Source organism: Pyricularia oryzae, chromosome 6 (assembly GCF_000002495.2).
Source record: "Pyricularia oryzae 70-15 chromosome 6, whole genome shotgun sequence".
Taxonomy (NCBI): Eukaryota; Fungi; Ascomycota; class Sordariomycetes; order Magnaporthales; family Pyriculariaceae; genus Pyricularia; species Pyricularia oryzae.
In genome coordinates this window covers 3,260,958-3,274,190 of record NC_017853.1, presented here as the reverse complement: position 1 = coordinate 3,274,190, position 13,233 = coordinate 3,260,958, and the positions used below count along the sequence as shown (strand labels likewise).

The following is a 13,233-nucleotide window of genomic DNA, read 5'->3' as shown; positions in this document are numbered from 1 at the left end:
AGATAAGAACAAGAATAAAATAGAAATAGAAATGTACAAATTACCCAAGGTATTCACTCGTGGTCGCGCGGTTTACCTGCTTTTCACAATCAACAGCGGCTGTCCGATATTTGTAATGTTACCACGATGCATTATGGGGTATGATACACAAATACTAAAATACAAGCCCATCCCAGCCGGACTTATTGCCCTGCAGTAAGAATGCCAGAAACCTTTTCGTACACGGTAAAGACTATTCCACCACTCAATACCAATCGACCCAACCTCATGGTGCTTCCGCTCCACAAGCCCTCGACGCCACTGGAAGAGATGACGCTCCTAAAGGCCTCCAAAGTCCCAGCGCCGCGCGCAGACTGAGACCTGGTCTTGACGGTGTCGAAAGGCTGTGTCGCATAGACCGTGATGGTGCCAGCAATGGCTCCCGCGCCAAAGGTGACGGCGCTGTTCTGCGGCAGGTCTCGCTTCTTGATCTGCTCCTTGATGATGTTGTATGACCCCATGCGGACGGCCGAAGTGGCCGACTGCTTCATGGTGGTCGACAAGAGACCGCGGTACACCTCGCTGATGCCCTGCTGCCTGACCATCACCGTCAGGGCGTGGAATCCGCCCTTGTACTGCATCTTGCCGGACTTGGCGTCGTCGATGCTGAGTCGGAGCGTAAGTACATGTGCTGCCGCAAAAGTTGAAGGATCATAGGGGCCTGACGTTGCTTACAGTGCTGTTTTTACCCTCTCTGTTGGTGTCACCGCCACCACACTCTCCACGGCGCCGGCCACCATGCCTGCCAGGATGCCTCGAGCCGGGGACAGGTTTCCCTGCTCATCTTTCAGGACATTTTTGATAGAGTCGAACGACAAAAAGCGAACACCAGCTTTGGCCGTCGTGCCCTGTGGGACCGTCAGCTTCTGACGAGAATACGTATTTTGCGATCTGACGGGACGGGTTTTAGACTTACCAGGATCAAGGTTGAGCAGCCAGTGTAGATGGAGCGGAAACCATCTTGGCGGGCAACCTGAGAAAGAACCGCAAAGGGGTTCCTGGAACCGCTGGGCTGTAGTTGGGCCCTGGTCTTTGCAAACTCAAACGGGTACTGCGTGGATTCGTCAGCACGGAGCTTCTGCGACATCCCAGCGCATTGGGGGCTAGCTTACCGTTGTTGCAGCTTCTACACCGCCAGCAATGCCTCCTGATACCAGAGATACTACTGGTGAAATCTTTTTCTTTTCCGACTGCAAGGTTTTGCTGTTTGCAACCGCAGGACGCGCTAACGTCGCACTTAACGAGGCGGAAGCCGGTGGAGATGCTATCGGGGAGGCGGATGATGAAGACATGGCGGCGATTGATCTCAAAGACCGAGCTCACGGTATGAATCTGAGTATCGAGTTTTGTATATAAAATAAAATAAAAATAATTACCAAAAGTTGACAGGGTAACCAATAGCTACTTTACGGTTGTATATATCGTCAGGACACCAAGATGAAAAAAGTTGAAGCCACGGTCGGGGACGCGTCTTACCCGTCCAATTCGTCTTCAGCCAATCCCGTTGCTTCCCGTTGCTTCCCGTTGCTTCCCGTGTCTCCACCGAATTGACCAGGATGTCCGATGGGGCTCAATGGGCCTAGCTAGGATTACTGATGAATCACATGATCCGAGTGGGCGCTAGATCTTGCCCCAGAGTCTCTTTTCCCTGTTCCAATGTTGCCGTTGCACAAGTTTTGCTTGCCGCGGCATTGATTCCAAACAACTGTCATCCTCACCTACCCGTTTTCCCGTGCAAAATCTCTTCCCGTACAACGGCTTTTTTGGTCATAGTGCACTGCCTTATCAGCTAAATTGATGGATTCGACACAGACGGCTTCTGGCCGCCCCCGAAGAAGGGCCGTGGAGGCTTGTACATTCTGTCGGAAACGCAAGGTTTGTTATCGCTTTGCTTGTTCTTCCCGTCTTCAACACCACGACACGAATCCACCCTGGCCAAAGTGAAAGAAGAAGAAGAAGAAATGTTGACAATCAGAAAGTGAAGACACTTAAATGAACCAATACTAATTTTTCGCGTCGCCAAGATTAAATGCAACAACGAACAACCTACATGTGCCAACTGCAAAACTTATGGGAAAGACTGTGTCTATGAACCTCTGTCGGCTCCCGCATCAACTCAATCGGTCACTCCTCCGGCCCCAGCAAGCAGTTCTGACCAGCATCCCCGAAAGCGGCGCAGAACGGCGGATCCGCCGGTGCGCACGACTAGCGCCGTTTCCGCCCAGCCGCGTGATGATGAGCCTGGCAGTCGGGCCCACAATGACAGCGCAGCTGAGGTCCACTTGTCAGAACCGTCACATCGGGACGGGATTGGGCCGTCGGTCCACCAAGTTGCCGATGGGCCACGCGGTCCGTTGTCCCAGTCCAAGGCCACCCCGGCCGGCCCTCAACGTCCTGGCGTGTCCCGAATGGTGGTGTCGGCCAATGGCGTGTCGAGCTATCATGGGCGCACCAGCACTCTGTTTGAAGAGGCAATCCAGGAGCGTGCCTCGGGGGCAGAGTTGAACCACCGGATGCCCGATGAATGGACCGAGAAGGGACTTGTTGCTGAAGCTGCGAAACAATGTATGCCCTGGCCCTGGCCCGTCGCTTTCCCCATCTCCACGCCGGCTCCATCCGGGAAATTTATCACCTACTGACTCTTTCACGTCGCCCCCGCAATAGCCCAGCTAGAAGAGTTCAACTATCGTGCCGGGACGTTGGACTTTGACGGTGTGGACCCCGAACTGGGGATGCACCTCCTGTCCCTCCACTGGAACCGGCAGCACCACTCGTTCTGTATCACGTACCGGCCGGCCTTCATGCGGGACATGGCCTGCGCCGGCCCGTACTTCTCCAAGATACTTCTCAACGCCATCTACTTTGGCGCCTCCAAATTCAGCCCACGCCGCGAGGTCCGCCGCGACCACGACGATGTGCGCACCGCCGGGTGGCAGTTCCGGGAGCGCGTGCGCAATCTGCTGGGAGGCGCCCTCGACCGCAGCGAGATCACGACCATCCAGGCCCTGCTGGTCATGACAAACTCCCTCTTTGCGCTGGGTGACGAGAGGAGCGCCGCCTGGCTGTACGCGGGCTTGGCGTTTCGGATGATTATCGATCTGGGGATGCACGTGGATGCTCCAGATCTGGGGAGCCCTCGCAAGTTCTCGGACGAAGATGTGGAGATCCGGAGGAGGGTCTTTTGGGGTGCATTCGGTAAGCAAGCATATCCCGGCTGTGTCGGTTCCCAGTATGGCGCCAAGGATTCTGGACAAGACAATGAATCTCATGGACCATCTGCTAACAGTTCTATCACCAACATTCGTAGTGGTTGACAAGATCCAGAGTCTATACCAGGGTCGTCCGGCTACGCTGAGGGAGTCGGATACAGCCGTGCCCATCAAGTTTCTAGATACGTACGAGGAGCTGCAGAACTGGCAGCCCTTTGCCTACTCGATGGAAAATAAGAAATACAGTGGTAGCCCAGCCTACAGTGTGACAACCTTTACGTCCTTGTGTCACTTGTCGGTCGTCATGAGCGACATACTTAGTTGTATCTATACCGAACGAACCTTTGACCAAAGCGCTGTCGAGCTGTGTGCCACTCTCGAAAACCTCAACTCGAAATTGGTAGCCTGGAAGAAGGCTCTACCAAAACACCTCGACTTTGATCCGATCAAGTCCACGCAGATTCCACCGCCTCACGTGCTTAGTCTTCAGTAAGTCATTACCTCCCTCCATCCAGTCCCGCACCTTTTGTCTGTTCCTGACTTGTCATTTCCTCTCCAGTGCCATGTATCACGTCCTCACAATCCTCCTCCACCGCCCCTTTGTTGCTGACGGTCACCTCTACAACACCTCACGCTCTATCCCCGTCAACTCCTTCATAATATGCGCATCTGCTGCGGATAGTATAGCTGCGCTGCTTCGAGCGTACGATCGGGCATTCTCAGTCCGTCATGCACCATATCTCATATCCTACGCGACGTACGTCGCCGCCACGATCCACGTACGCATTGCCGCCAAGCGCAGCACCGACTCGGAGGCTCGGGAGAACCTGGAAACCTGCCTGGGCGTGTTTAGAGACAACTCAAAGACGAATTGGGCAGTGAGGAGGGCCAACGCCATCGTGGAAAGCCTGATCAAGCGGCTCGGAGTGAACCTCACCGATCCCGGAGGCGAGTCCAGCGGCGTCTCGCGGAGTCAACGCCGTTCAAGTCTGGCAGGTCCTGACGGCCCGAGGTCGCAGGTCGCGATAGGCGGCTCGGGAAGCCACAGCGAGACGGTGCAGCACCTCCGGCAGCATGGCCATCAGGGGTTGACCTTTTCCGAAGACGCATCTCCGTCGACTGGCTGGTCGGACATTGACGGCATAATACAGAGTTTTGTCAGAGGCCAGGACAGCAACGTCGAAGATGCGACGACAGGCCGCATGGGTGTGGTCGAGGACCAGCAGATGCAATATAGAGCGCCGGCGGCTGCGACAACGGGGGGAGTGATCGGCTTTAGTGGTGCGGAGCCAAGCAGCTCTTCCGCGGATGCGCGACACGGTATGGACGGACACCCGACCACCTGGGTGGGATTATTTCCCGATGGAGCAGTCTCTGGAGCCGCAACTTCTTTCGATGATCTACTTTTTGGCTTCAACGGGTCCGCATTGGACAGTTCTTTTGTCTAGAATTGTGCGTGTCCGGGGCACCCATGGCCCCCATGTCATGTTGTGGGGCGCAGGTGCGAGTCAGATAGGTTCCCGCGGGAGTGAGCGGGAAGCACGACTACAATACCCGCGGCACGGGTATCGCCCCCTGAGTGGAGAGTAGTGACGGAGTCAGTGGTAACTTGATTTTGTGTCCATGCAAGGTGATCATCGAAGATTCTGGGAAATATCTTTGTTCCGACACTTACTGACTGGCTATAAAGAAGCCGGAAAGTACATTTCGGTGCCCATGTCGTCACTAAAGTGACACATTCAGCATACAAAGCATACCATATACACAATTACTCGGCACTCCTATCCGGTGGATAACCCTCTTGGTATTATCCCTCCCGCATGTTCTCCCTCCCCAAGGCATCATCAACATTCTTTATCAGACACTCGATAGCGAAGCGATACCTCCATCAAGCGGCACACGTGACACCGATCCCCATCATCCCACAGCTACCGCCATCTTTACTCTTCAACATGGCCGTGACCCCACACCGCAGGGTCCGCCGCTCCATACCGGCCGTCATGATGCGCGCCGGTACCTCCAAGGGCCTCTTCCTACACCGAAAAGACCTCCCGGCCTCGGAGTCAGAATGGGCCGCCCCTCTACTGGCCGCCATGGGCTCAAAGTATGACGACGCCCGCCAGATCGACGGCGTCGGCGGCGCCAGCAGCGTTACTTCAAAGGTTGCCGTCGTGGCCCCCTCCAGCCGGCCGGGTGTCGACGTCGACTACACCTTTGTCCAGGTCGCCGTCGGCAAGGAGAGCATCGACCTGACGGGCAACTGCGGCAACATGTGCTCCGGCGTGGGCCCGTTTGCCATCCAGGAGGGCCTGGTCGTCCCGAAACCAGGCGAGCAGTTTGTCGACGTGCGCATCTTCAACACAAACACCGAGAGGCTGATCGTCGAGACGGTCGAGATCGACGAGGACGGCTGCGTTGTCGAGGACGGCAGCTTCCGCATCCCCGGCGTCAAGGGCCCCGGCAGTGAGATCAAGGTCGCCTTTGTCGAGCCGGCCGGCAGCATGACCGGCAAGCTGTTCCCCAGCGGCAGGCGGGCAGAGAGCATGCAGGTCGACGAGGTGGCCGGCCTGCCGGCTTTCACGGTGGACGTGACGCTCATCGACGCGGCCAACCCCTTTGTCGTTGTCGATGCCGAGACGCTCCCCGCGGAGGTGCAGACGCAGGCACGGGACTCGCCGCTTTCACTAGAGGTGGCCGAGGCCATCCGTCGGCGCGGTGCGGTCCTCATGGGCCTGGCTGATAGCGTAGAGGCCGCTGGGCGGGTGCGCGGCACGCCAAAGTTGGCATACGTATCCGCACCACCACCAGCATCCGCATACAACCACGGCAGCACAATAATAGATGACTTGCCAACCACCGCTTCACCAGACATAGTGGTCTGCGCCTACAGCATGGGCAAGCCACACCCCAGCCTGCAGCTCACAGGCGGCGTGTGTCTGTCCAGCGCCGTCGCCGTGGAGGGCACGGTCGCGCACCGACTTTCTCAAAGATCCAGCAAGGGCAAGACGCCAACGGGTCACGAGCTACCCCCGACCCCAGAGAGGACGCCGAGCCCGCCGTCCTCGGTCGTCGACGAGGATCTCAACAGCTCGCCGGCGGAGGCGCAGGGCATCAGCAAGCGGCAGATCCGGCTCCAGCACGGCAGCGGCGTCATGGAGGTGGAGACGTGGACTCGCCCCGACGCCGAGCAAGGGCTGGCGATAGATAGGTGCATCGTGTCGAGGACGGCGAGGAGGTTGTTTGAGGGCAAGGTTCTGTATCATATGTCATAATTAGGTTGTATAAATCGAGCGTCTGCATGTTTAGCATCTACCAGGCAGTTTTTAGAGGGCTTTTGTTGCGGCTGCTCAAGCTGTCATTCCACGATTTGTTAAAGGGCCTTGAGGAAGCATCTAATTGCAGGCCGTCAAACTGCCTCGGGTACGACAGCGTCAAGTTCTGACGGGTGGTCGGTTAAAATTATTTCTAATGCGCTGGTAAGTCGTACAGGGCGAGGTTTGAACATGGGCATGTGCTAAAGGCAAACCTATTTGGGCAAGTTTATAGCTGGTAGCCACAAAAAATAAAAAAATCGCGTGGCTCCTTGTGCAGCAGCCCCGCAGGAGACGCAGCTCAGTGTCAAATACCTGAAGCAGCGTCCGACGTGCCACAGCATTTTGCTACAACTGGCAAGTGTGGGTCGCCGATTTCCGATTTGGAATCTTTGTGCCAGAAAACAGAGGTTTTAAGTGGTGAGATTTTGAAAGGAAGCAAGTTTATACGAACCAGGAATACGTCGATTTAATAAGTGAGATAATATTTAAGGCGCTATCCAATAGAGCAAAAGGTACTGTGGTTAGGTGGAACCTGGGATGCTGTCGACCCTGCAGTGAGTGGCCTGGGGTAGCTTGGCTTGCTTGGCTGGATCTGGGGATCGTCTTGTCGTCTTGGTCATTTGGAGCTGCCGGCCGGTGCTGCTTGCTTCTTTCGTTCCAACTATCTTGAGGCCAGACAATTAAAGCAACATGACATGCCAAGTTTTGTTTGCCGTCTCTGTTTGCAAACAGGAATACAAAAGTCCTCCTTGAAATCTGGGAAGCTGTGCGTCAGCGGCTGAGCTCCAAAACCCCGCGTCGGAGACGCAGGCCCCCCCTAGGACGGAGGGCAAGCGATACCAATCAAATTTGTATGCCATCGTGGCTATGAAGCAAGTGACGTCAACACGTTTGTGTAAGATAGGATGTGAGTAACCGCAAATTTCCAGCGAGCAACCACGTTGTTTCGGGCATTAAAGCGCGCACCCCGTTTGTTCTTCCAAGGCTCCGATTTCCTTGTTTCTCCTGAACCCAAATTGGACCTCTGTTCATCCCTCGAATTGCATAGCAAATTAAACCGGAATCACCCAACTGTCGCGCAATCCACCATGGCTGAACAGGTCGCTGCCAAATTGGCTGCGTCTGGGGGCACCGAATCCGCAGGGTTCCTGAACGACATCATTGAACAACTATGGCCCAATATCAACGTCGCCGGCTGCAGGATGGTCAAGGAAATCGTCGAGCCCATGTTCGCGACGATGCTTCCTGGCCCTCTGGCGACTCTCAAGTTTGTCAAGCTTGACCTCGGACCCGTCCCTATGCGCGTCTCTGAGGTTGACGTCCACAAGGTCGACAATGGTGGGATCAAGCTCGACATGGACGTCACCTGGGAGGGGAAAAGTGACATCGAGCTCGAGGGGAAATTGGTGCCCAAGCTGGTAGGATCCATCACCCCAAGACAACTTCAAATATGAATGCAAACTAAACTCGAGACAGGGTATCGAACACGTTCACCTGATTGGTAGGCTATCAATCCTGCTGGGACCGTTGACGAATGTCATTCCTTTGGTACGGTGTCTCCCCACTATAAACGATTGTTCAACTTTCACGAATGCTAACTGACTATCGGCAAGATTGGCGCTGCACAAGTCGCTTTTATCAACCCACCGACGCTCAAGCTCGACTTTACCGACGCAGCCAACATTGCCGACTGGGCACTCATCGACAAGACTGTTCGCAAAGTCATCCTGGACATCGTCTCATCCATGTTTGTCCTGCCTAACCGCTACCTTGTCAAGCTTGACAGCAACAACGACTACTTCAGGACCTACCTGCCTCATCTAGGAGCGCTCCGTCTCACTGTCGAGAGGGCCATTGGCATCAGCGGTCCCAAGAAGAGTCGGGCAAAGAGGTTGTTGGCTAAGATCGTCAAGGACGTCCCCGACTGCTACGCCAAGGTAACCGTCGGTGCAGAGGAGGAGTGGCGCACGTCGGTCAAGAAGAACGATCACGACCCGGAGTGGAACGAGACGCACGATTTTCTGGTTGCCGACTACGACCAGCGCATTGTGATTGACGTCAAAGACGACGACCTCGGCGGGGACGACGACATTGGGCTCGCGACGACCACCGTCAAGGACATACTGCTGAACGGCGGCTCCCAGCAGCTGGACCTCATGCACGACGGCGAGCCCACCGATTCCAAGATTGTCGTCCACGCCAAGTTTTACAACTTTGTCGACAGCGCGGACGCGATCCGGACCACGCGCAGCGAGAACCAGGACCAGATCGTCGGCATCGCCACGGTGCTCATCGCCAGCGCCCTGGGGCTGCAGGGCCAGCGCGACGAGCTGAACCCCAGCGTCAAGGTGGCCTGGGGCGCCAAGGAGTTTCGCACGGCGGCCAAGTCCTACACCCCGGGAACCGACATCTTCAACCCGTCGTTCGACCAGGCCTTTAGGATTCCCGTCACGGCAGACCTGCTTGCCAGCCCTGCCAGCTTTAGAATCTCGCTACTCAACAAGGCCGACGAGGTTGGGTCGGTCGAAGTTCCCTTTGAAGATATTCTCCAGGCGCCTGGACTGGTGAAGGAGGAGACTTATGAGGTCGGGCAAGGAGCGACGATAAAAGCATACATCTCTCTTCGTGGCTTGGAAATAGCAAAGTAAATAATGGCACTTCTTAAAGTCGCTTACTGCCAGGAATAAGATCTTCAAGTCAAGTTTGATGGAAATAGTTACAACTAAACTAATTTTAATTGCGTCAACTTGTGATCGAACAGATTCGTCAAAAGGTTTGTAACACATTGTCTCTTGGGCAGGTACTTGCACCCTAATCTACCGCTCATCCCGTGCCGAAGGAAACTAGAAAAGCTCATCCCTTCGAGCCCCCAAAAATGGAAGCTTTCAAAGGATGTACGTGGTACTGGACTGGGAGAAGCCATTGAAGTTCTGCCGATTCAATTTAACTTATTACCCTTAACCATTGATATGTAACTCATGTGAGCCTTCATGTACGTGACAAGGGCGAGCTGCTAGGGGTTACGAAGAAGTATGAGTTTATTAGGTTCGTCTTTGCTGGTGAGTAAAAGTGCCGGTAAAACATTTGCTATATTTCATATAATCAGGATCTCCTGCAACTGTTTACCCGAAGGCTGGGAGTCGGGAGAGATTTATCATTATTGCCGAGGACATGAAAAAAGGCCTGCCCTGTTGAAATCATTCTCTTTATAGCCATGTCGTCTGCGTCAGAGGGGCGCCCTTATCATTTCCACCAACTAGTTGCGTGCATACCTTGCAGAAAACACAAGTCCCGCTGCAAGCTTGGTCCTGTGGAGTGTGACCGGTCCTGCGGCGAACCGGAAGCATGCCTCATGTGCAAAGTCCACGGCAGCCCTTATGTTTCTCTCGAGATCCCGTTCGCGGGCTCTTCGGCTATCACGCCGTCGTCTACCAGGTTGATACGGATGAGGCTCATGTGGTCGGTCCTGTTCACAGTCTAGACGCCAAACTCATCGCGAGCTACCTAATGAGATGCAGCGAGACAAAGGACGACGGACTTGTCGGGACCGCCGCAGACAACATCAGGGGATACACCTTTTTGAGTCTTTGACCAATCCATCAACTGCAGCTATGAGGTGTGAGATGGTTGAGAAGCTTATCGAACCTCACGCTGTCGACATGGCTGAAGCGTGAGTGAGTGGCAGAAACAAAGAGAAGCATAGAATCCCTCAAAGCCAATCTTTTGTTAATCTCGGGGTAGTCTTCGCAAAACTCTAAAAGTCGTCGTTTGAACTGAGAGAATTGCCTGAAGGCTTCGCGCCCCGATCCATCCAAGCCCCCCTTCTTCAGACGCGGCCTTCATCGGCTCCTCGGCTACTGCTTCAATGCCCACCGTTTGCCGGCTGACCCAGTGTACACAGGAAGCACGTCGTCTGTAGCTCTTGTCTCGAGTAGGCAAACTGGCGCCCAGGCTTTTCGACGCTTCCGCAGCTGGTGAATTCCACCCAAAGTGCGTACTGCGCCAAGAAATAAGCGATAGTACATTGCGAGCTTCGTGTACGGCGCAGCCTTTTTGTGGAGGAGATCAGTGTAAATGAATCGTTCTTTGGTCAACAAACTGAGATTCAGTCAGCATATATCGACACTTTTCTTTTTTTTCAAAATCTGGTATGCTTACGGAGTGGTTGTGTATGTGGTTAGATACTTCTTTGGCGCAAAAGAACGGCAAAGAATCCCCATCCACGCCTCGAACAGCTCATACACGGAACGTTCAGACAGGGATTCTATCTTTCTTTCCAGACGGGAAATGTCTGCCATGCTATTCGTGTCTTGGGCCAAGGGCTTGTTTCTACTTTCAGTTATCGAACCTCTCCAGGGAAGTTGTGGCCAAAGGGACAAGGCTGCTGTATAGAGGTGATTCTATTTGAATATCTAAAGCTGAGGTACAAAGAAAGGAAAGGCACCAAGTGCCGAACGCGTGCGCGACACTAAGTAAACAAATGAGTCTCGCCCTAGGACATGTCGGACGGCACGTGGGGCTAGCCACGGACTGGCAGTCAATCCATCTGTGGCACGCCGATCCGTAACACTTCGCAATTACGGTGCTCATACGGATTTGCATTCATTGCCATGTTTATTGAAACTTTCATAGTCCGAGAACTTTGCTTGGCAATTGGCGCATCGCCAGTAATAGTCTTTGGTGCGCTTTTTTTTGTTTGCGTCAGTTGAAGTTGCCACGTCCTTGCCCTTGACGGTGTCGGATCGTGCCACAATATCCCCCGTGTTTTGGTTTGTGGGAGTGTAGCCCGGGGTAGGGAGGGCCATGATACCAACGGCGAACATGGTAACAATTTGGACGGTTTTGAAGAAATGCATGTTGAATAATTTTTTTTCCACAAACAAAAGGAAAAAGGTAAAATTTTCCCAAATAATATTGTTAAATGATAAAGTGGCGATGGGGAGGAATGATTTGGAAATTCAGGAAGCGAAAAGGTTAAGTTTAAATAAATATTTTAGTCTGGACAAACTATGTGCATCTATAATACGAGTCGCGAGACCAACGGATTTACTATGTATGCGAGTAATTCAATTCCTAAAATAAAATCGGACCGACCGATTTATATATTATTACTCGGGTAGTATGGGTACATACACATCCACCCCTAAATACAGTACGGTAATAACCGCTAATGTGGGCCTCGTGATCTTTGCCAACTTTGGTGGTGATCTTAAACAAAGAAATAATTTAAACATTTGCCACGAAAGCAATTCCAGAAAGACGAAGCTGCAATATAAGGCCAACCTGATTCAAAATTTTCAAGCTAAGTGTAAAAAATGAAGAAAACACGCAGTGCTAATGGCGTACACACGCCTGAACAAACAACAAGCGAACATGTTACGACCAGACAGTTGGGCCGGTACCAGAGAGGCCAGGTGGGATCACACCCCTCCTGACGACACTCGCCCAAAAGAAATACCGACCGGCAAAACAACGATTACCTAAGGACAAGGCCACGAAATCTCACGTAACCTCACGTAACGGCCAAGTAAATGGATCTTTATAATCTGTAAAATCTCAGTTGAAAATTACAAATTAAATAGATTAAAAGGGATTATATTCGGAATATAATTTATATAAGGCACGTTTATTACCATATAAATAAATTCGATTTTAGGATTGTTTAACAGCAATTAAACTTTAATTAACCTTAATATTTATTTGAGGACGATTATAATTTCACCCCCAATTATTAAAAACCCCAATTACCCAATTAAACGTTTAATTATTTTAACCCACTGTATTTTATTTTAAAAACAAGTTACCCCGATATTTTAATTGTAATATTTTAATTGCTTTTGTTCAATATTTTGTTTTAAAATATACCGAGCAATATCCGACAATATATTTTTCCAAACGTCCAAAAACAATACCCCCAGCATCCCGGCCACGAGCAGCAAGGCGGCCCAAAAAGCCCCTGTTCGGCCCAAAAATAATAATAATAGCGAGGACGAGGAAAACCAATTCCGCAGGTAAATTATTAAAATTAACCGGGAATTCCACGAACAAACATTCCGCGCAACCCAATTCCAAAAAAAATTCCAGGTTTTCCGAACTAATATTAACGTTATTTTAATTTTTTTTAATAAACGCGAAAAATTTAAATTTAACCCCCCAATTACATTCGATAATATATTTGGATAATTTAAAGGGTATGTTACGATCAAGGTATCGGGTAACCTGTTCCTAGGGGTAGGGTACAATGGGTCGAAGCAACTGAGCACTGTGACTGGGTAATGGGGTTCGCAATGACTGGGGTGAAGTTATGATCGATTCCTGGGTGGATAGATTGGATACAAATTGATTGCTGGTGAGCAATCCTAAACTAAGACTATGCTACTAGGTAATGACTGTGTTTATATACTAGAGTGATCACTTCGTGTAAGTGATCACTTACTACAACTGATCACTCCGCCAAGGTGATCATCTTGTCTAGGTGATCACTGCCAAGGCGTGATCACAAGTGGGTCCTTATTTTATCGTTACGTGACTGGTCTTGCTTCGTTCCTCCGTGTCCCGAGTGTGGGTGTCTTCCTCCGATGTTACTCTCTCTTTAATTGTTGGTCCCTCAGACCCTGGTCGTAACATCAGGTCCTCCCTTCGAAGGCCAAGTCCCGTGGCCGTATAAGTAG

General features: G+C 52.2%; 4 protein-coding genes across 4 annotated transcripts; 3 read left to right on the top strand and 1 right to left on the bottom strand.

Moving 5' to 3' along the window:
• Window positions 1-101: 101 nt before the first annotated feature.
• On the bottom strand, window positions 102-1,459 carry MGG_09441 (tricarboxylate transporter). Its single transcript, XM_003720115.1, has 4 exons — window positions 1,152-1,459; window positions 956-1,090; window positions 715-887; window positions 102-645 (listed from the first exon to the last, which is right to left on the bottom strand). Exons 1-4 carry the CDS (start codon window positions 1,329-1,331, stop codon window positions 183-185), a joined length of 951 nt encoding a protein of 316 aa, XP_003720163.1. The 5' UTR covers window positions 1,332-1,459; the 3' UTR covers window positions 102-182.
• Window positions 1,460-2,059: 600 nt separating this feature from the next.
• On the top strand, window positions 2,060-5,110 carry MGG_12037 (uncharacterized protein). Its single transcript, XM_003720114.1, has 4 exons — window positions 2,060-2,604; window positions 2,704-3,234; window positions 3,347-3,737; window positions 3,808-5,110. Exons 1-4 carry the CDS (start codon window positions 2,448-2,450, stop codon window positions 4,694-4,696), a joined length of 1,968 nt encoding a protein of 655 aa, XP_003720162.1. The 5' UTR covers window positions 2,060-2,447; the 3' UTR covers window positions 4,697-5,110.
• Window positions 5,111-5,200: 90 nt separating this feature from the next.
• On the top strand, window positions 5,201-6,520 carry MGG_09444 (methylitaconate delta2-delta3-isomerase; the record flags this gene model as incomplete). Its single annotated transcript, XM_003720113.1, has 1 exon — window positions 5,201-6,520. The coding sequence occupies one exon, from the start codon at window positions 5,201-5,203 to the stop codon at window positions 6,518-6,520; it is 1,320 nt and encodes a 439-aa protein (XP_003720161.1).
• A 964-nt stretch (window positions 6,521-7,484) lies between these two features.
• On the top strand, window positions 7,485-9,307 carry MGG_09445 (uncharacterized protein). Its single transcript, XM_003720112.1, has 3 exons — window positions 7,485-7,980; window positions 8,039-8,110; window positions 8,176-9,307. Exons 1-3 carry the CDS (start codon window positions 7,651-7,653, stop codon window positions 9,208-9,210), a joined length of 1,437 nt encoding a protein of 478 aa, XP_003720160.1. The 5' UTR covers window positions 7,485-7,650; the 3' UTR covers window positions 9,211-9,307.
• Window positions 9,308-13,233: the final 3,926 nt, after the last annotated feature.